This window comes from Chiloscyllium punctatum, chromosome 42 (genome assembly GCF_047496795.1).
Source record: "Chiloscyllium punctatum isolate Juve2018m chromosome 42, sChiPun1.3, whole genome shotgun sequence".
NCBI lineage: Eukaryota > Metazoa > Chordata > Chondrichthyes > Orectolobiformes > Hemiscylliidae > Chiloscyllium > Chiloscyllium punctatum.
In genome coordinates this window covers 55,047,484-55,069,263 of record NC_092780.1, presented here as the reverse complement: position 1 = coordinate 55,069,263, position 21,780 = coordinate 55,047,484, and the positions used below count along the sequence as shown (strand labels likewise).

At 45.6% G+C, this 21,780-nt stretch overlaps 1 protein-coding gene across 1 annotated transcript in view; it reads right to left on the bottom strand.

Moving 5' to 3' along the window:
• LOC140465575 (uncharacterized) overlaps window positions 1–21,780 on the bottom strand; it is a 38,870-nt gene that overhangs the window by 16,832 nt on the left and 258 nt on the right. Inside the window, exons 2-3 of the mRNA XM_072561118.1 lie at window positions 19,990–20,665; window positions 6,127–6,351 (exon numbers count right to left, since the gene is read on the bottom strand). Of these exons, the coding sequence (XP_072417219.1) occupies window positions 6,127–6,351; window positions 19,990–20,665 (901 nt within the window). The remainder of the gene's footprint in view (window positions 1–6,126; window positions 6,352–19,989; window positions 20,666–21,780) is intronic.

Below are 21,780 nucleotides of genomic sequence, written 5' to 3'. Positions count from 1 at the left end.
TGCCACGTGAAATTAAATCCAAGTGTGGTCTTTAACTGAAGTCGGGTTATCAGTGAACTATAATTCACTCAAAGAATACAGATAGAGTTCAGTCCCTACTCTGGGCCAGAGCCTTTTTCTGTGCTGTAGATCTCTATGTCTCGTTAAAGTCACAGGCAGGAGAGTATCATGATAGGGACAGGTTTGTGTTGACATTTTACATTGTAAATGTTGACATCAAAATTCCCAGGACAGTCGGTTTTCAGGAGAGCAGTGTTTCTGTGTCAAATATTATCAGGAAAATTAATCTCTCTACTATTGGGATCTGGAACCATTTAGAAAAGGATCTTAGGTCTGGCAGTGCCAGAACAAGAGAGACAGGATTCGGACTGTTTGGAGTGTCACGGAACAGATTCTCCAGAATGATACCAGGGCTTAAAGATGAACTTTGGTGCAGTTTAATCGAGGATAAGAATTTGAAGGAGGACATCAAAACAATGGAGAATAATCTGAGGCTTGGAGCTAGGCCAGTGGGAACAGGTTCAAAGTTTGGGAGAAGATTTGTAGCTCGGGTGCTCGTTGTTGTGGTTCTGTTCACCGAGCTGGGAATTTGTGTTGCAGACGTTTTGTCCCCTGTCTAGGTGACATCCTCAGTGCTTGTGAGCCTCCTGTGAAACACTTCTGTGATGTTTCCTCCGTCATTTATAGTGGTTTGAATCTGCCGCTTCCAGTTGTCAGTTCCAGCTGTCCGCTGCAGTGGCCGGTATATTGGGTCCAGGTTGATGTGCTTATTGATTGAATCTGTGGATGAGTGCCATGCCTCAAGGAATTCCCTGGCTGTTCTCTGTTTGGCTTGTCCTATAATAGTAGTGTGTTGTCCCAGTCGAATTCTTTTTGCTTGTCATCTCATTGTGTGACTACTAAGGATAGCTGGTTGTGTCTTTTCGTGGCTAGTTGGTGTTCATGGATGCGGATCGTTAGCTGTCTTCCTGTTTGTCCTATGTAGTGTTTTGTGCAGTCCTTGCAAGGGATTTTGTACATTACATTGGTTTTGCTCATGCTGGGTATCGGGTCCTTCGTCCTGGTGAGTTGTCTGAGAGTGGCTGTTGGTTTGTGTGCTGTTATGAGTCCTAGTGGTGGCAGTAGTCTGGCTGTCAGTTCGGAAATACTCTTGATGTATGGTAGTGTGGCTAGTCCTTTGGGTTGTGGCATGTCCTCGTTCCGTTGTCTTTCCCTTAGGCATCTGTTGATGAAATTGCGCAGGTATCCATTTTTGGCGAATACTTTGTATAGATGTTCTTCTTCCTCTTTTTGCAGTTCTGGTGTACTGCAGTGTGTTGTGGCCCTTTTGAACAGTGTCTTGATGCAACTTCTTTTGTGTGTGTTGGGGTGGTTGCTTTCGTAGTTCAGGACTTGGTCTGTGTGTGTGTCTTTCCTGTATACCTTTGTGGTGAAATGTAGAGAGGAAGAAAAGGACAACCAACTCACATTCCTAGATGTGATGGTACAGAGAACACCGAACGGAGAATTCACAAAAAGGGATACAGGAAAGACACACACACAGACCAAGTCCTGAACTACGAAAGCAACCACCCCAACACACACAAACGAAGTTGCATCAAGACACTGTTCAAAAGGGCCACAACACACTGCAGTACACCAGAACTGCAAAAACAGGAAGAAGAACACCTCTACAATGTATTCGCCAAAATTGGATACCTGCGCAATTTCATCAACAGATGCCTAAGGGAAAGACAACGGAACGAGGACATGCCACAACCCAAAGGACTAGCCACACTACCATACATCAAGAGTATTTCCGAACTGACAGCCAGACTACTCCGACCACTAGGACTCATAACAGCACACAAACCCACAACCACTCTCAGACAACAACTCACCAGGACGAAGGACCCGATACCCAGCATGAGCAAAACCAATGTAGTGTACAAAATCCCATGCAATGACTGCACAAAACACTACATAGGACAAACAGGAAGACAGCTAACGATCCGCATCCATGAACACCAACTAGCCACGAAACGACACGACCAGCTATCCTTAGTCGCCACACACGCAGATAACAAGCAACATGAGTTCGACTGGGACAACACACTACTATTATAGGACAAGCCAAATAGAGAACAGCCAGGGAATTCCTAGGGGCATAGCACTCATCCACAGATTCAATCAACAAGCACATCGACCTGGACCCAATATACCGGTCACTGCAGCGGACAGCTGGAACTGACAACTGGAAGCGGCAGATTCAAACCACTATAAATGCCGGAGGAAACATCATAGAAGTGTTTCACAGGAGGCTCCCAAGCACTGAGGATGTCACCTAGACAGGGGACAAAACGTGCGCAACACCAATTCCCAGCTCGGCGAACAAAACCACAATAGTGGGAACAGGTTATGAATTTTCACACAGAGAAAGAGAAGAGAAATTCCTACAAAGTGCAGGATGTCAACTGAATTCTAAGACTTTGATTGGTTCATTTTTGTTAGTTAAGATTATTAAGATATATGGTTCAAACACAAGGAAAGATAACTAAGATACACATTAACCACAAAGTAACTGAAAGGAGATGAAAGACAGCCTTCTGTAGCCACATGCTTCATTGAAAACCAGAGTCGAGACTATGGTGCTGGAAAAGCCCAACAAGTCAGGCAGCATCCGAGGAGCAGGAGAATTGACGTTTCAGGCATAAGCCCTTTATCAGGAATGAGGCTTGTGGGCCGGGAGGGATGAGAGATAAATGGGAATGGGGAGGAGGCTGGGAGGAAGGTAGCTGGGAATGTGATTGGAAGATGAAGGTGGGGGTGAAAGATATTAGGTCGGAGAGGAGGGTGGAGCGGATAGGTGGGAAGGAAGATGGACAGGTCTAGAGGGCGGTGCCGAGTTGGAAGCTTGAGACTGGGATAAGGTGGGGGAGGGGAAATGAAGAAACTGGTGAAATCCGCATTAATCCCATGTGGTTGCAGGGTCCCAAGGTGGAAGGTGAGGAGTTCTTCCTCCAGGTGTTATGTGGTTAGGGTTTGGCAATGGAGGAGGCCCAGGACCTACATGTCCTTGGTGGAGTGGGAGGGGGAGTTAAAGTGTTGGGTCACAGGGCAATGGGGGTGGTTTGGGTGTCCCAGAGATGTTCTCTGAAACATTCCACAGTTTGGCGGCCTGTTTTCCCGATGTAGAGGAGACCACATCAGATGCAATGGATACAGTAGATGGCGTATGTGGAAGTTCCAGGTAAATTTCTGTTAGATGTGGAAGGCTTCTTTGGGGCCTTGAATGGAGGTGAGGGGGGAGGTGTGGACGCAGGTTTTGCACTTCTTGCATTGGCAGGGAAAGGTGCTGGGAGTGGGTACATTATTTTATGTCTGATATGGTGGAGAATGAGCATTTGTTGAGAGTGTGAATTCTCCTGAGGATGTCAAAGAACAGAGGTCCTTTGCAGGTCTGGGAGAGTCTATAATATCCAAGGCTGCCCCTACTCCCCTTATTGAACAAGGGAACGACATTTGCTGTAATCCAGTTTTCTGGCACTATTCCTGTAGACAATGATGACATAAAGATCAGTGCCAATCTCCACCCTGGCTTCCCAGAGAATCCTAGGATTAATCCCATCCAGCTCAGGGGCCTTACCTATTTTTACACTTTCCAGAACTGCTGACACCTCCTCCTTGTTAACCTCAATCCCATCCAATCTAGTAGTTAGGTCAATGGTGTGCTCCCCCTGCCAGACGTGGGAGATCAGGAAGCAGTCCAGTGGCCCTGACGTCTATGTTTGCAGTAAGCGTGACCAGCTGCAGATCCTCACAGACCACATTGTTCAGTTGGAGCAGCAGTTGGACACACTGAGGAGCATACAGTGGGCAGAGTGTGTGGTAGACCCTACTAACAGGTACACCATTTTGGATATTGTTGAGGAGGCTGGCCTCAGAGGGGAGTATAACAGCAGCAGCCAGGTTTGTGGCACCACAACTGGCTCTGTTGTATATCAGGGTCAGTCAACATCCAGACAAGTGACAGTGATGGGAGACTCGCTAGTTGGGGCACACACGCGGGCATTTCTGTGGTCGTGTTTGAGATTCCAGGATGGTATGTTCCCTCCTTGGTTCCAGGATGAAGGACATCTCTGAATTGTTGCACAAAATTCTTAAGGAGGAGGGTATGAAGCCAGAGGTCATTGTGCACATTGGTCCCAATGACATAGGTAAAAAGAGGGATGAGGTCCTGCAGAGTGAGTGCAGGAAGTTAGGAAAGAGCTGAAAAGCGTTATGTAATCAGGGATAGGAGAGTGTAGTTGTGCGTGAGACAGGTTGAGGGATCCAGGAGGTAGAGTTGCAGGAGCCTCAGCCCCTGTCCTTGTCAACCAGGTTCAAGATGTTTGCTCCCTGTGTGTGGACAGGAATAGGGACTGCAGGGAGAATGAGCTGACTGCAGCACCACAGTGCAGGGAGCCATTCAAGGGGAGGAAGAGAAGAGAAATATTGTTGTAACTGGGGATAGTGTAGTTAAAGGCATAGACACTGTTCTCTGTGACCAGGATTGAGAGTCCCGATGGTTGTGTTCCCTGCCCAGAGCTTGGGTCCAGGATATCTCATCTGGGCTGCATAGTGGGCGGGTAAAGATCCAGTGGTTGTGGTGCATGTAGTATCAATGACATAGATAACACTAGGGCAGACAGTTTGCTTAGGGAGTATTAACAGCGAGAAGCTAAACTAAATAATAAGACGAAAAAGGTAGCAGTCTCTGGATTACTACCTGAGCCATGAGTTAATTAGCACAGGGTTGATAAGATTAAGCAGGTCGATGCATGGCTCAAAAATTGGTGTGGGAGAAATCTGGTTGAATTGAGACATTGACATCGGTATTGGGAAAGAAAGGACCTGGTCTGGAGGGATCAGAGACCAAGTGAATCACATAACTAGGGCTGTAGACAGGATTTTAAACTCAACCATGAGGGCTGAAATGTTCTTTTCTTTAATCCTCAGCTGTTGTTTTCACCTTGTAGAATCTTGTCACAAGGTTATTCTGTCTGGTTCTCTAAAGTTCAGCTCTTTCAGTTGTGGTCTGTCTGTACCAGCAGCCTCCTTAAAGCTGAGCCTGAAGAAACCTTCAGCTCTCCACTACTGCCAGTGTGTAGGATTCCGCTAAATGGACTCCACACTGTTTGTCACCATGCTGTAAGTTAGTGGGGTGGGGTGGGGGGGGGGTGGGAGCTCAGTTATAGGGCAAATTAGAGAACCCGAATCAAAGGAAGAGAGAAGAGTGCAGAACTCAGGATAGGTTATTAAAATCTCCAGCACAGACACAAACAGGACATGGTCTGGAGGTCCCTGTGTTGGACTGGGGTGGACAAAGTTAAAAATCACACAACACCAGGTTCTCGTCCAACAGGTTTAATTGGAAGCACTAGCTTTCGGAGAGTCGCTCCTTCATCAGGTGATTGTCGAGGACACAATTGTAAGGCACAGAATTTATAGCAAATATTTACAGTGTGATGTATCTGAAATACATTGAAACACACCTGGATTGTCTGTTCGAATACAGTGATAGTTTCACTCCTTTCATGTGTAAATCACAAAACCTTTTTTAAAAGTTCCATTCTCAGGTTAGCTGTTAACAATGGTGATAGCTAGACAATATGTTGAAGGTTTTGGCCCCCTGTGTTCTCTGTCTATACCATAATGTTTAGATTTATTCTAATTTAAAAAAGTGAGATAACAGAGTTTTACGTTAATTCATGCAACTTTTGAGCAAAGTACAATGTAACTCTGCAAGTACAAATTCACCCCACAAAATATATGTGTGCATGTGGGTCTTTGTCGTGTGTGTGAGTGTGTGTGTGTCTGTCTGGGTTGGGAGTTGTGAGTGTGAGAAAGTGTATATGTGTGTGTGTGTGTGGTGAGTGCAGAGTGTCTTAAGTCTATGAGGGGGTGCATGTGTGAGTGTAGGAGTGCGTGTGTCTATAAGGGTATGTGTGAGTGTCTGTGTGCGTGTCTGTTTATATGTGTGTCCCTGTGTATGTGTGTATAGGAGTGCCTGTGTGTGTGTGTGTGTGTGTATAGTGCAATGGTGGTCACCTGTATTGTGACATGAACCCAAGGTCCCAGTTGAGGCCCTCCCTATGGGGACCGAACTTAGCTATCAGCCTCTGCTCGGCCACTTTTCGCTGCTGCCTGTCCTGAAGTCCACCTTGGAGGATGGTCACCCGAAGGTCCGAGGTCGAATGTCCTGGACCACTGAAGTGTTCCCCAACTGGGAGGGAACCCTCCTGTCTGTTGATTGTTGTGCGGTGCCCATTCATCCGTTGTCGTAGCCTTTGCTCGGTTTCCCCAATGTACCATGCCTCCGGGCATCCTTGCCTGCAACGTATAAGATAGACAACGTTGGCTGAGTCACATGAGTACCTGCCATGTACAAGGTGGGAGGTGTTCCCACACGAAATAGTGGTATCTAATGTCCACAATCTGACACGTCTTGCAACGTCCACCGTGACAGGGTTGTATGGAATTGTCCTGAGAGCCAGGCAGTTTGCTACGAACAATGATCTGTTTGAGGTTTGGCGGTTGTTTAAAGGCAAGTAGTGGAGGTGTGGGGAAGGTCTTGGTGAGGTGCTCATCCTCATTGATAATGTTTTGCAGGTCACGAAGAACATGGCGTAGTTTTTCAGCTCCTGGGAAGTACTGAACAACGAAGGGTACCCTGTCAGTTGCAGCACGTGTCTGTCCCCTGAGGAGGTCATTACGGTTCCTTGCTGTGGCACGTCGGAACTGGTGGTCGATGAGTTGGGCATTGTACCCTGTTATTGTGAGGGCATCCTTGAGTACTTACAGGTGCCCTTCACATTCCTCCTCATCTGAGCAGATGCGGTGTTTGCGTAGGGCTTGTCCATAGGGAATGGCTGTTTTTAATATGTTTTGGGTGGAAGCTAGAGAAGTGTAGCATTGTGAGGTTGTCTATGGGTTTGCGGTAGAGTGTGGTGCTGAGGTGCCCATCCTTGATGGAGATGCATGTGTCCAAGAATGAGACAGATAGTCGAGAGTAGTCCATGGTGAGTTTGATGGTGGGATGAAACTTGTTGATGTCACTGTGTAGTTTTATCAGTGACTCCTCACCATGGGTCCAGAGGAAGAAAATGTCATCAATGTACCTGGTGTACAATGTTGGTTAGAGATCCTGCGTAGAAAAGAAGTCTTGTTCGAACCTGTGCATGAAGATGTTGGCATATTGGGGTGCAAATTTGGTTCCCATGACTGTTCCATGTGTCTGGATGAACAACTGGTTGTCAAAGACGTTGTGATCGAGGATAAAGTGGATGAGTTCGAGGATGGTGCTCGGAGATGAGCAGTTGTTGGTGTTGAGTACTGAGGCTGTTGCCGTGATGTCATCCTTGTGGGTGATGCTGGTGTAGAATGCGGAAATGTGCATTGTGACGAGGAATGTTTCCGGTTCGACTGGTCCGTGGATGCTGAGTTTCTGTAAGAAACCCGTAGCGTCACGACAGGAGCTAGGGATCTCCTTTACAATGGATTTCAAGATGCCTTCAACATAGCTGGACAGATTCTCACACAGGGTCCCATTGCCCGATACGATGGGACGTCCTGGTGTGTTGGCTTTATGTACCTTTGGAAGGCAGTAGAAGTTACCTACATGAGAAATACGTGGGATGAGGGCACGTAGGGAACTCTGAAGGACTGGATCCAAAGTCCTGATCAATGTGTTTAATTCATGGGTGGGTAATTCAGGATAGCTTATTGAAATCTCCAGCACAGACACAAACAGGACATGATTGGAGGTCCCAGTGTTGGACTGGTGTGTACAAAATTAAAAATCACACAACACCAGGTTCATTGGCCTTCATCTCAAACCTGAATATTTTGATATCTTTTTGTAAGCTTTAAAAACAAGAGGATGACTGAGGGATTACTGTCAGTCATTAATAAATATAATAGAAAACTGAGGCCCTAATTTGGGTTCTAGGGAGTGGAGTGATTGTAACAAGGTCAGCCAGGTGGATCTCATAGAATAGGAGTTCCCTGATTGAGGATGTTAACCTGTTCCAATCAGGGAGCCCTGGCTGACAGTATGCTCTTAACATGGTCTTCATGGTCTGAAGCCACCTTTCCAAAGCTCCCTGGGATTCAGGATGGTATGCACTTTATTTAAAGTGCTGTATGTCTAAGTTGTCCATGACTTCTTTAAACAGGCTAATAGTAAAATTAGACTCTTGGTCTGACTGAATCTCTCTGGGTAGCCCGTACTCCATTAAAAAAAAGCTGCTAACTCCTCTCCCACCCTTTTGGCCTAAATACTCCACAATGGAATTGCCTCCGGAAATCTGGTGGACACACCCATTATAGTTAGAAAGCACTGGTTCCCACTTTTAGTTTTAGGAAGAGGACCTACACAATCAATGATAACCCATGTCAAAAATTCTTCGAATGCAGGAATTAGCAACAAAGTTGCTGGTTTTATTACTGCCTGTGGCTTCCCTACCATTTGGCAAGAATGACAGCTATGGCAAAATTTGTTAACATCCTTGTGCAGTCCAGGCAAATAGAAATGATTTTGGACCATAGCCTGAGTCTTCCTCACACCTAGGTGACCGCCTCCTGATGCTACCTGTATCACTTCCTGTCTGTATGCTCCCAGCAACACAATCTGGTGCATTTCTGCCCATTTCTCCTCGACACCAACCTGCCGTGGTGACCTGGTGATTTTTAGTCACTCATGGAAGGAACATTTACAGTTTTATTCGACTTGTTCGATTGACTTCAGAAGGCAGGCTTGGTGGTAATCCGAGCGAAAGGTGAATTTGTCAAAGTCCATGTCACCTTCCTGGGCCATGTTGTTGGACATGGACAAATGGCCCCACGGGATGTGAAAACAAAAGTAATTGGGAAATTTCCCACAGCATTGACAACAGGAGCAGCACGACCATTCCTGGGTTTGAGAGGATTGTATCGGATTTGAGCAGTGTGGATCACCCATTCACTGAGTTGTTAAATAAAGGGTAAGTTTCAGGCATTTGCCAGCCTCAATTCTGTGTTAGTCACTGCCCCAGTGTTAGCCACACCTGTTTACGTGAAGCCTTTGAAGGTGCCTATCGATGTCAGTGATGTGGGTGTCGGTGCGGTGCTCCTGCAGGAGGGCGATGGGGAATAGAAAGACCCATTGGGTATTTTTCCAGGAAGTTGAACGTTCAACAGAAATATTCAATGGTGGATAAAGAGACTTTGAGCTTGGTGTTGCCATTATAACATTTCAGTGTCTATATCAGCAATGTATCTGAGATAATCGTATTCTCTGATCATCACCCATTGCCATTTGTGGAGAAGTTCAGACTGTTTCAATGGAGCTTGTTGTTGCAGCCTTTCCATTTGACAATTGTGCAGGTGGCAGGTCACGAAAAGGGGATTGCTGATGCGTTATCGAGACTCGAATGAGACACAGAGGTGTTCAGTGGGGGTGTGTGGCCCGGCCTGAATTTGTAGGTGCCTGTGTATGTTTGCAGGGGTGTAGTTAGTATTGTGTGTCTGTGTGTTTCAGCTACGATCCAGTTTTTTGTCAGATTTTTGGAGATTGATTTTTTTTCAGGGGGATGTGTCACAAAGCTGCTCCTTTTCTTAAGGATACTGTACCCTTGCTTTGATTTGAAGATGCTGGTGTTGGACTGGGGTGTACAAAGTTAAAAATCACACAACACCAGGTTCTAGTCCAACAGGTTTAATTGGAAGCACTGGCTTTCAGAGTACACAACCACTTGATGAAGGGGCACCTTGTCTGCACGTGAGAGATAGACAGCATTGACTGAGACACATGAGTACTTGCAGTGTACGTGGCGGTGGTGTTAACACGTGTGATGGTACAACCCATGTTGAAGATCTGACATGTTTTGCAGTGGTTGCTATGACAGGGTTGTGTGGTGTTTTGTTCGATGTTCTCCTGAAAGCTGGGTAGTTTGAGGTGAACGATAGTCTGTTTGAGGTTTTGTGGGTGTTTAAAGATGAGAAGTGACAGTGTAGGGATGGCTTTGACAAGATGCTCGTTGTCATTGATGACATGTTGAAGGCTGTGATATACACATGGTGGAGCTTCTCCACTCTGGGGATGTACTGGATGATGAAAGGTACTCGATGTGATGTATTCTGTGTCTGTCTTCTGAGGAGGTCATTTTCGTTTTGGCAAGTCGGAACTGGCAAATAAATGAGTTGAGCTTTGTGTCTCATGGTACTGAGGGTGTCCTTTTAAACCTTTATCCAACGTTTCTCCTCATCTGTTCATATGCTATGCATGTGTATGGCCTGTCTGTAGGGAATTGCTTCTTTAACACCCTGAGGGTAGAAGCTGGAGAAATGCCGAACCCCATGGGCTTGTGGTCGAGTGAAGTCCTGAGGGGTTTGTCCTTTCTGGATATACGGGCATCGAAAAACAGTCCCAGTTGTGAAGAGCACTTCATGGTCAGTCTGATGGTTGTGATGAATCTTGCTGATATCACTGTGTAGCCTTTTCGGTATTCCTTACCATGAGTCCATAGGAAGAAAATGTCATCGATGTACCTGGTGGACAGCGTTGTGTGGAGGTCCTGTGCAGCCAAGAATTCTCACTAGAACTTGTGCCTGTAAATATTAGCATATTGGGATGCAGATCCGACCTCTATTGGCTGTTCCGTGTGTCTGGTTAAAGAACTGGTTATCGATGGTGAAGGTGCTGTGATCGAGGATGAAGCAGATGAGTTGGAGGATGGGTCTGGAAATTAGCAGTTAATGGTGTTGCGTACTGAGCTGTTGCAGCAATGCCGTTGCCGTATGGGATGCTGGTTCAGAGTGCCGAAGCGTCCATTAGGATGAGGAATGTTCCTGATATCACTGGTCTGTGGGTGGTGCATTTCTCTCGGAACTCTATCGTGTCATGACAGAAACTGGAAGTTCATCATACAATGGGTTTCAAGATGGCCTCAGCATCACCAGAAAGGGTCTCACAGAGTGTCCCATTGCCTGATCCAACTGGCTGACCAGGTGTATTGGCTTTGTGTATTTTCAGATGACAGGAGAGGTCTCAGGATGTGAGAAGTATGAAGGACGAGAGTGTAGAGGATTTTCTGAAGATCTTGGTCTAAGGTCTTGATCAGCTCATTGAGTTGATGGGTGTGTTCTTTGGTTGGTTCAGTAGCTAGTTGTCTGTGTGTTCCTGGGTGTACACTGGTCGGTATGCTTCTGTGGAGTAATCCATTCTATTATATATGATGGTGGCTCCTCCTTTGTCTGCTGGTTTGATAACAATGTTGCGTCTGGCCATGAGAGCATGGATGGCGTTGTGTTGTGCGTCGGTGACATTCTGCACTGCCTTGTGAGTGCAGGTGATGAATCTGGCTTTCCCACATCTCCGGGCTGATTGAGCAGACATGGCGAGCCTAGAGCAGAGGGCCTTCTGCAGGGGTCCAATTCAACTCTTTCTTCTTTAGTGGCTGCACTATGGATCTCTCCACCAACTGTTCCGGTTCATTGGTTCCCTCACTGGGCTCACTGCTGACATCTTTCGGGTTGTGGAAGAACTCCCTAAACCTCATTTGCCTTACGAATTCCTCTGTGTCTAACACGAGACCAATGGGGCAGACACTTTGTCCGTGGGGCAGAAATTGAGCCCTCGGCTGAGAACTTCGATTTACACAACAACATAGAATCGCTGAGCAGAGTCTGTCAGCTAAGATTATGTACCCATGAAGACAGCCTCAACTGTGGTCCTGGGTTTATGTTGCGATACACATGATACTACCAGACTGCTCTGTATTTGTAAAATCTTCCTTACTGTCTATTTTGACGCCAGTATCTTCATAAATTGTTTAATCTGAGTAAATTAACTTGTACAGTTTTGAATGACTTACCACATTGCTTAAAACATTCACATGAGACTCTCCTACTTATTGTGTTATTCCAGTTATCTTACTCGTCTCCAGCATCACGTTATTTGTTAATTATCTCTCGACCTCATTTAATGGGTACATCGGTCAGCCTTCTGCTTGTTACCCACCTGTTGATATTTTTCTTACAGGGCGTGATGCCCTTGATCAAATGCAGATGTCCATTATTCAGCCTCTCGACACATCACTCACCCCATTTGTCTGATCTTTTGTTCTCTCTGGTCATTAATCTCTCTGCTTATAAATGGTGTGCCTGTGTGCTTACATCTCACTGCACCTGACAACAGGGTAACTCTTCAAACACTTGGGATTTCAATTAAACCTATTGGACTATCGGCTGATATTGTGTAACTTTGGCCTTTTCCCACCCCGGGCTAACAACGACACCTATGTTCGGGACCCACGCCCTCCACCTCCTCCATGATTTTCACTTCCCCGGTCCCCAACGCCTTAACTTCACCATGGACATCCAGTCCCTGTACACCTCCATCCCCCATCAGGAAGGACTCAAAGCCCTCTGCTTCTTCCTTTCCCGCCGAACCAACCAGTACCTTCCACTGACACCCTCCTTCAACTGACTGAACTGGTCCTCACTCTGAGCAACTTCTCTTTCCATTCCTCCCACTTCCTCCAAGCCAAAGGAGTGGCCATGGGCACCCACATGGGCCCCAACTATGCCTGCCTCTTCGTAGGATATGTGGAACAGTCCATCTTCTGCAGCTACACTGGCACCACCCCCCACCTTTTCCTCCGCTACATCAATGACTGTATCGGCATTACCTCGTGCTCCCACGAGGAGGTTGAACAGTTCATCCACTTTACCAACACCTTCCACCCTGACCTCAAATTTACCTGGACCATCTCAGACTCCTCCCTCCCCTTCCTAGACCTTTCCATTTCTATCTCGGGCGACCGAATCAACACGGATATTTACTATAAACCGACCGACTCCCACAGCTACCTAGACTACACCTCCTCTCACCCTGCCCCCTGTAAAAACGCCATTCCATATTCCCAATTCCTTCGTCTCTGCCGCATCTGCTCCCAGGAGGACCAGTTCCAAAACTGAACAACCCAGATGGCCTCCTTCTTCAAAGACCGCAATTTCCCCCCAGATGTGGTTGACAATGCTCTCCACCGCATCTCCTCCACTTCCCGCTCCTCCGCCCTTGAGCCCCGCCCCTCCAACCGCCACCAGGACAGAACCCCACTAGTCCTCACCTACCACCCCACCAACCTCCATATGCAGCGTATCATCCGCCATCATTTCCGCCACCTCCAAACGGACCCCACCACCAGGGATTTATTTCCCTCCCCTCCCCTATCAGCATTCTGAAAAGACCACTCCCTCCGTGACTCCCTCGTCAGATCCACACCCCCCACCAACCCAACCTCCACTCCCGGCACCTTCCCCCAAAACTGCAAGAAATGCAAAACTTGCGGCCACACCTCCCCCCTTACTTCCCTCCAAGGCCCCAAGGGATCCTTCTATATCCGTCACAACTTCACCTCCACCTCCACAGACATCATTTACTGTATCCGCTGCACCCAATGTGGCTTCCTCTATATTGGGGAGACAGGCCGCCTACTTGCGGAACGTTTCAGAGAACACCTCTGGGACACCCGCACCAACCATCTCAACCGCCCCGTGACTGAACACTTTAACTCCCCCTCCCACTCCGCCAATGACATGCAGGTCCTTGGACTCCTCCATCGCCAGACCATAGCAACATGACGGTTGGAGGAAGAGTGCCTCATCTTCCGCCTAGGAATCCTCCAACCACAAGGGATGAACTCAGATTTCTCCAGTTTTCTCATTTCCCCTCCCCCACCTTGTCTCAGTCGAATCCCTCGAACTCAGCACTGCCTTCCTAACCTGCAATCTTCTTCCTGACCTCTCCGCCCCCACCCCCACTCTGGCCTATCACCCTTACCTTGACTTCCTTCCACCTATCGCATTTCCCACACCCCTCCCCCAAGTCCCTCCTCCCTACCTTTTATCTTAGCCTGCTGGACACACTTTCCTCATTCCTGAAGATGGGCTCATACCCGAAACGTCGATTCTCCTGCTCCTTGGATCCTGCCTCACCTGCTGCGCTTTTCCAGCAACACATTTTCAGCTCTGATCTGCAGTCCTCACTTTCTCCTTAACAACGACAACTCCACATATTGCCAACTGTGAAAGCAGAGAGCACTGAGACCCAAATTCTGATGGAAACTGATCATCGACCTGTGGGTGATGGTGTTGCTTTTCTTGTTACCAAGTCGAAAGAGTGTGTGGTCACTTTAAAAGAGAGTTGCCCTTTATGAGCTAAGAGATTGTAACAGTACATGTGTCTGTGATGGGTGAAGAGAGAGCTCGACATTGATAATATGTATCAATCCACTTGGGGGGGGAGGTGTTTTGATGTTAAGGTAACCAAATTTGAATTTAACCAATTAATAATTATGCCCAGGATGCAAAAAACCAATTGAATTTAAATTTTATAGTATTGACGACATCAGACCAATGAGAGGGTACGATGTTGGGGATGTGGAAAGGAAGGACATTTTGAACATTAATGAGAGTGAACTGCTGATTAAACCAGAGAGTGCATTTCATCTGAAACAGGCTCTCAAAGCTTCAAACGAAATCTCCCAGAAGGCCCCATCTATGACAGAGACCAAGGAATTTTATACAAAGGCACTGGTCGGAAAAGAGAAAAAACCTCAAAGACAACAGCCCAGGGAGAAAGCAGTAAATTTGGAAGGACAGAGGAATACAGCAGATTGGGATGGACAGAAGGAAGCAGCAGATTCAGAACAGAAGGAAGACAGCAGAGGAACTGGATGGATTTTGAGAGATTAAGTTGATTTAATGTTTAAGAATTGTGTTATTGCAGTAGTATTTTTATAGAGTTGGGATCAGACAGTGATTACTGAAGAACAAAGGGAGCTTGGGTTTGTTGAAAGTTTTTATTTAGTGTCCACTGTTAGAATTAGAAAAAATAAACTGTTATTTTCTTTAAGCTGTGGAAATCAAGCGGTTTTCTTTCCTTCACTCTCACATTTAACAGATTGCGAGGTGAGGTGAGCTTTTCTGAATGTTTTAGTTTTCCTTCGCAGAGGATTTAGAGTAACACATCGTAACATTATCTAAGTTTCTTTGTGAGATCCTGTTTTTCACAAGAGTCCAAGCAGATCAGGAGATCCACTTAAATATAAGGAATCCAAGTATGACCTTCACAGACCCATTAAGACAGCCAAGGACCAATACCGCTCCAAACTAGAGACCCAGACACCCGGCAACTATGGCAAGGACTGAATGACATCACAGGTTCGAAAAAGAGACAGTGCAAGATAGCAGACAATGACACATCCCTCCCGGATCGTCTCAATGCCTTCTGTGCTCGCTTTGAGCAGAATTTCAGCAGAGAGGTAATACCTATTCAGAAAAGTCCTGACGAATCTAGCCCAACAGTCACTGGATCAGAGGTCAGATCAGTTTTCCTTTGTGTGAATCCAAGGAAAGCGATGGGACCAGATGGAGTGCCAGGCCGTGCACTTAGAGCATGTGCAGATCAACTCGCAGAGGTCTTCATGTACATCTCCAACCTCTCCCTGCAGCAGGCCACTCTCCCTGCCTGTTCCAAGAGGCTGACATCATCCCTGTGCCGAAGAAGGCTCATGCAGCCTGTCTCAATGACTCCCGCCCAGTGGCCCTAACTTCAGTGGTCATGAAGTGCTTTGAAAGGCTGGTCATGGTATTAATCAACTCCAGCCTCCCCACTACTCTTGACCCACTCCAATTTGCCTTTCAGACCAACAGATCCATGTCAGATGCCATAATCATTTGCCCTTCACTCCTGCCTAGAACATCTTCACCCCAAGAACAGCTACATAAGAATCCTACTCATTGCCTACAGTCCAGCCTTCAACACTATTGTCCCCTTCAGACTGATTACTAAACTTAGTGAACTCAGACTAAGCCCCACTCTCTGCAACTGGATCCTCAGTTTCCTGACCCACAGGCCACAATCCGTGAAGATTGGGGACAATATTTCATCCTCACGAACACTCAACACTGGAGCCCCCCAGAGGTGTATACTTGGCCCCCTATTGTACTCACTGTATAGCTTTGACTGCATCACCAAATACCAGACTAACACTATTCACAAGTTCGCTGATGACACCACCATATTCGGTCGAATCTCAGATGGCGACGAAACAGACTATAGACGGAAGGTGGAAGACCTGGAAAAATGGTGCACTGAGAACAACCTAGCTCTCAATGCCAGCAAAACCAAGGAATTCATTATTGGCTTTTGGCAGGATGTTCCTCATTCCATCCTACACATTAACAGCACAGAGGTGGAACGAGTGGAGAGTATCAAGCTCCTGGGAGTGGTCTTCCACAACAAGCTTTCTTGGACTTTTCATGTGGACACACTAGTTACAAAGGCCCAGCACAATGAGAGGATACTTAATTTGGGGAAAAGGAAACTATGATGCGATCAGACGTGAGTTGGGAAGCATGGACTGGGAGCAATTGTTCCATGGAAAGGACACTATAGACATGTGGAGACTGTTTAAGGAACAGTTGTTGCAAGTGATGAATAAATATGTCCCTCCGAGACAGGCAAGAAGGGGTAAGATAAAGGAACCTTGGATGACGAGAGCAGTGGAGCTTCTCATCAAAAGAAAGAAGGCAGCTTACATCAGGTGGAGGAAGCAAGGGTCTTGTTCAGCTCTGGAGGATTACAGGCAGGTGAGGAAGGAGCTCAAAAATGGTCTGAGTAGAGCCAGGAGGGGGCACGAAAAAGACTTGGCAGGAAGGATTAGGGAGAATCCAAAGGCATTTTACACTTATGTGAGGAATAAGAGAATGATCAAAGAAAGAGTAGGGCCGATCGGGGATAGCAAAGGGAATTTGAGTATAGAGTCTGAGGAGGTAGGGGAACCCATAAATGAGTTTTTTTGCTTCTGCCTTTATCCTAAAGAAAAAGGACCTTGTAGTGAATGAAATCATTGAGGAGCAGGTAAGCATGCTGGAACGGATAGAGATTGAGGAAGCTGATGTGCTGAAAATTTTGTCAAACATTAAGATTGACAAGTCACCAGGCCAGGACCAGATTTGTCCTCAGCTGCTTTGGGAAGTGAGAAATGTGATTGCTTCACCACTTGCGAAGATCTTTTCATACTCGCTCTCCACTGGAGTCGTACCTGAGGACTGGAGAGAGGCAAATGTAATTCCTCTCTTCAAGAAAGGAAATAGGGAAATCCCCGGCAATTACAGACCAGTCAGTCTCACATCTATCGTCTGCAAGGTGTTAGAAAGGATTCTGAAGGATAGGATTTATGACCAACTGGAAGAGCATGGCCTGATTAAATGCAGCCAGCCGGCTTTGTGAGGGGCAGGTCATGCCTCACAAAGCTTGAGTTCTTTGGGGATGTGACTAGAAAAGTTGGTGAGGGTCGAGCTGTGGATGTGGTGTATATGGACTTCCGCAAGGCATTTGATAAGGTTCCCCATGGTAGGCTCGTTCAGAAGGTCAGGAGGAATGGGATTCAGGGAAATTTAGCTGTCTGGGTACAGAATTGGCTGGTCGACAGAAGACAGCGAGTGGTAGTGGAAGGAAAATATTCTGCCTGGAAGTCAGTAGTGAGTGGTATTCAACAGGGCTCTGTCCTTGGGACTCTACTGTTTGTAATTTTTATTAATGACTTGGATGAGGAGATTGAAGGATGGGTTAGTAAGTTTGCAGATGACACAAAGGTTGGAGGTGTTGTTGACAGTATAGAGGGCTGTTGTCGGCTGCAGCGGGACATTGACAGGATGCAGAGATGGGCTGAGAGGTGGCAGATGGAGTTCAACCTGGATAAATGTGAGGTGATGCATTTTGGAAGGTCGAAATTGAAAGTTGAGTACAGGATTAAAGACAGGATTCTTTGCAGTGTGGAGGAACAGCGGGATCTTGGGGTGCAGGTACATAGATCCCTTAAAATTGCCACCCAAGTGGACAGGGTTGTTAAGAAAGCATATGGTGTTTTGGCTTTCATTAACAGGAGGATTGAGTTTAAGAGCCGTGAGATCTTGTTGCAGCTCTATAAAACTTGGGTTAGACTGCACTTGGAATACTGTGTCCAGTTCTGGTCGCCCTATTATAGGGGAGATGTGGATGCTTTGGAGAGGGTTCAGAGGAGGTTTACCAGGATGCTGCCTGGAATAGAGGACTTATCTTATGAAGAGAGGTTGACTGAGCTCAGACTTTTTTCATTGGAAAAAAAGGAAGAGAGGGGACCTAATTGAGGTGTACAAGATAATGAGAAGCATAGATAGAGTCAATAGCCAGACTTTTTCCCAGGGCAGAAATGACTAACACGAGGGGTCATAGTTTTAAGCTGTTTGGCGGAAATTATAGAGGGAATGTCAGAAGCAGGTTCTTTCCGCAGGGAGTTGAAAGAGCATGGAATGCATCGCCAGCAGTTGTGGAAGCAAGGTCATTGGGGATATTTAAGAGACTGCTGGACATGCATATGGTCACAGACATTTGAGAATTCGTACATTAGGTTTACCTTACATGGGGATCAATGGTCGGCACAACATCGTGGGCTGAAGGGCCTGTTCTGTGCTGTACTGTTCCATGTTCTATTTAACGTCTCTTCTTCCTCAGGCAGCAGAGGAAATTTGGCATGATGGTGAATACCCTTGCCAATTTTTATAGGTGTGCTAGCAAGAGCATTTTGACTGGGTATATCACTATGGTAACTGTACCATTCCTGATTGGAGATGGTTACATAGAGTGGTGAACCCGGCCCAGACAATCACAAAGGCCAACCTCCCATCTATAGAATCCATCTACCAGGCCCGCTGTCAAGGAAAGGCCGCCAGCATTCTCAAAGATCCATCCCATCCTGGCAATGTTTTTCTACAACCTCTGCCATCAGGGAGAAGGTACAGAATCCTGAACACACACACCAGCCGGTTTCGTAACAGTTTCTATCCTACTTCGATCAAATACTGAATGAACTCACAAACTCTTAACATTCAGCTGTACCTGTGTTTTTGTTTTTGCTGCTGTTTATCTATTATTTACTCATCTATGCTACTTAACTCTGTGATCTGCCTGTGTTGCTCGTAAGACAAAGCTTTTCACTGTGCCTCAGTACACAATAAATTCAATTCAATTCTCTCAGACTCACACATGACAAGAATGTTGAAACAATAAAGTAACTGGCTGTCACTGACTGGATAGCTTCAGTACGTTGTGAGGTAATTACAGCAGCTACATAATTTCACTTTATTCCTTTTTGCACGCTGTTGTATAGCTCTAGATTATACACTGGATTAAAAACACTGGATTGTTCTTTTCCACACAGCCCACAGTTTGATTGGCTTCTGTGAATTCTAACTCTGGGACACTGTTTCAACCCTGAATTTCTTGAGAACAGAAATCTCCTCCACTGTCAGTTTGACTGTCCAAGAACCTGGGAATCCTCCTTGATGTGTACCCCATGAGTAATTTGCCCAGCTCACATTATTTAAGACATTATGTTTCCTTATCCACAGCCATCACGATCCTCACTAACACGACCATAACTACTGTTAATAATAAGACATGTTTATAATAACAGAAGTAGCGATAATGCGAAAACGAGAATAATAACTTGAGTCAACATTTCCAATGAATGGGATATTTGATTCCGTACTGAGTTTAATTATTTTTTTCCCTGAGTAGGTATGAAGAATAGACAATCGATGTGATTGAGCTGAAGTTGGGACAGTCAGTGTTGTTGACATTGGGTTGTACCTTCAGCTGTCATCTTTCAGAATTTCTATTTGACAGTTTTCCCCTGATCTGCTGAAGAAACCGAAACTGTTGGTTTGCAACTTTTTATAAAGAATTTAACAATTGACGTCACCAAACATTTTACTGAACTTTTTAATTGCTCTCTGAACTTGGCCTGAGTCACCACGTAAATAAATGTGTTTGTGCAGCAGCTAAGATTCCGCAGCATATAGGCAACATTTTCAAAGATATAGAAGGAATACTCATCTAGGTAAGAAGAGACATTAAAAATATATAAAATATACACTAACCAAAGAAGTATAAAACTGCCCGAAATGCTGAAGAGTAAAATCACAGACTTTCTTCTGTTTCCCATCTCTGGGTCACTGTGGTCCAGGGCCTTGTTTTGACACTTTAGGCCCTTTCGGATTCGACTGACCTTGAAAATGTGTTTGACTGTCAGAATGTTGAGGAACAGAATTAACCCGAATGGTATCAATGGGGTTAAAACCTTTTCAAACCTCCGAAATCCAATCCATCTCGGGTCAGTAAAATAACTTTGCTTATTAGAGCAGGAAAACGGTACATTATCAATTATCACTTTAGGTTTAAATCTGAAGTAGATGGGAATATTTTTTAAACAGAGCAGAGTGCCTGTTGTTGCGAGAACCACGGCTGCAGTTTTCTTGGTACAATATCTCGTTTTCAACTTCTGGTAACAAATGGCTCCAAATCGGTCAAAGGTAAAAGAGACAGTGAACCAGACAGAACAGTCGATAGCTGCACGGAGCAAGACATAACGAACACTGCATACAGGAGTGATACTCAGGAAATTTAATGGGAAATAATAGTCATTGATTCGATGAAGTATGACATCAGTGATTATTGCCAATAGATCCGCTGCTGCCATGGCAACCAGGTACAAAGTGATGCATGGAGAAAGACCACACTTTCCCTGCGATAAAACCACGATTGCCAACACATTAACTGTACAAAGAGAAGCAGAACACACCACAACTGAGATGTGATATCACTGACAGTTTCCCGATTAAAGCCAAGACTACAAGGGCGAGATTTAAAACAAAATGCGTGAGGACCCGGCTACGGTTAAGTCATAGATTATTTTGTTAAATATTTCAATAAAATTATAATTATGTCTGTTCTTGATTTCATTAGCCTCATAACATGGTTAAATAAGACAAATGTGTGTTCTGCTTCAAGCCGAATGATTGAACCACATTTGGAACAGAGCGCCTTACACTTACATTCAGATCAATAAGAGTTCGGCTCAGGGCTGTCTCCGGAGTATATTTTGAGAGGTTTGGGATGGTGGGGTTATGGGAATTGGTCTGGTCGCATATTCAAATTATATCGGAGACATTGCAGAAATTAGGACTTTTTTTGTTAGACGTGTTTCCGTTCAGCGCATATGAGAGACATTAGTCATGAACCAACAGAGACAATATAAATAACAAAGTGTTTAGAAATGGAATGTGGGGTAACATAATGACGACATTGTGGGCGCCCAGTTTGAATTTCACTAATAAAAGACGGTCTCTCAGAAATCCACGAATGAATTCAAATAAATCCTTTACTCAAAGAGTTGTGAGAAAATGGAATGTCTGCCATGTGCAGTAAACGAGATGAATAATTGTATAAAGGAAGCGAAATCTCTCAAACTCTGGAAAACTGGTATACTAAATGTTTACTACATAATATTTAAATCATTATATCAGCTTGCTCATGGCCCCAAATTGGCAGCTTCCTGGGGAGGGGAATAGCTCAGGCAGCAGCAGTGAGTCCAACAATAACACGACTTGGAAGAAATGTCTATTTCTGATCTGCTCTGAAAAGCATCCTGGACCGAACGGTCCTTCAGAAACCCAGAGGGTCAGTGCAGTCAGGTTTGTATTCCCGTTCGGGCCTGAACTCGGTAAAATGATAATATACTCAACGGGGCCAATAAGAATGGGTTCACACAGGGACCATTGATTTAACCGTGCATGACTTCCCAAAAAAGTATAAAATGTTATAACAGAGAACAGAATTGAAATCCAGGCAGTTGAGCCAACAGATTAATTCACACAAGTCATTCACGATGA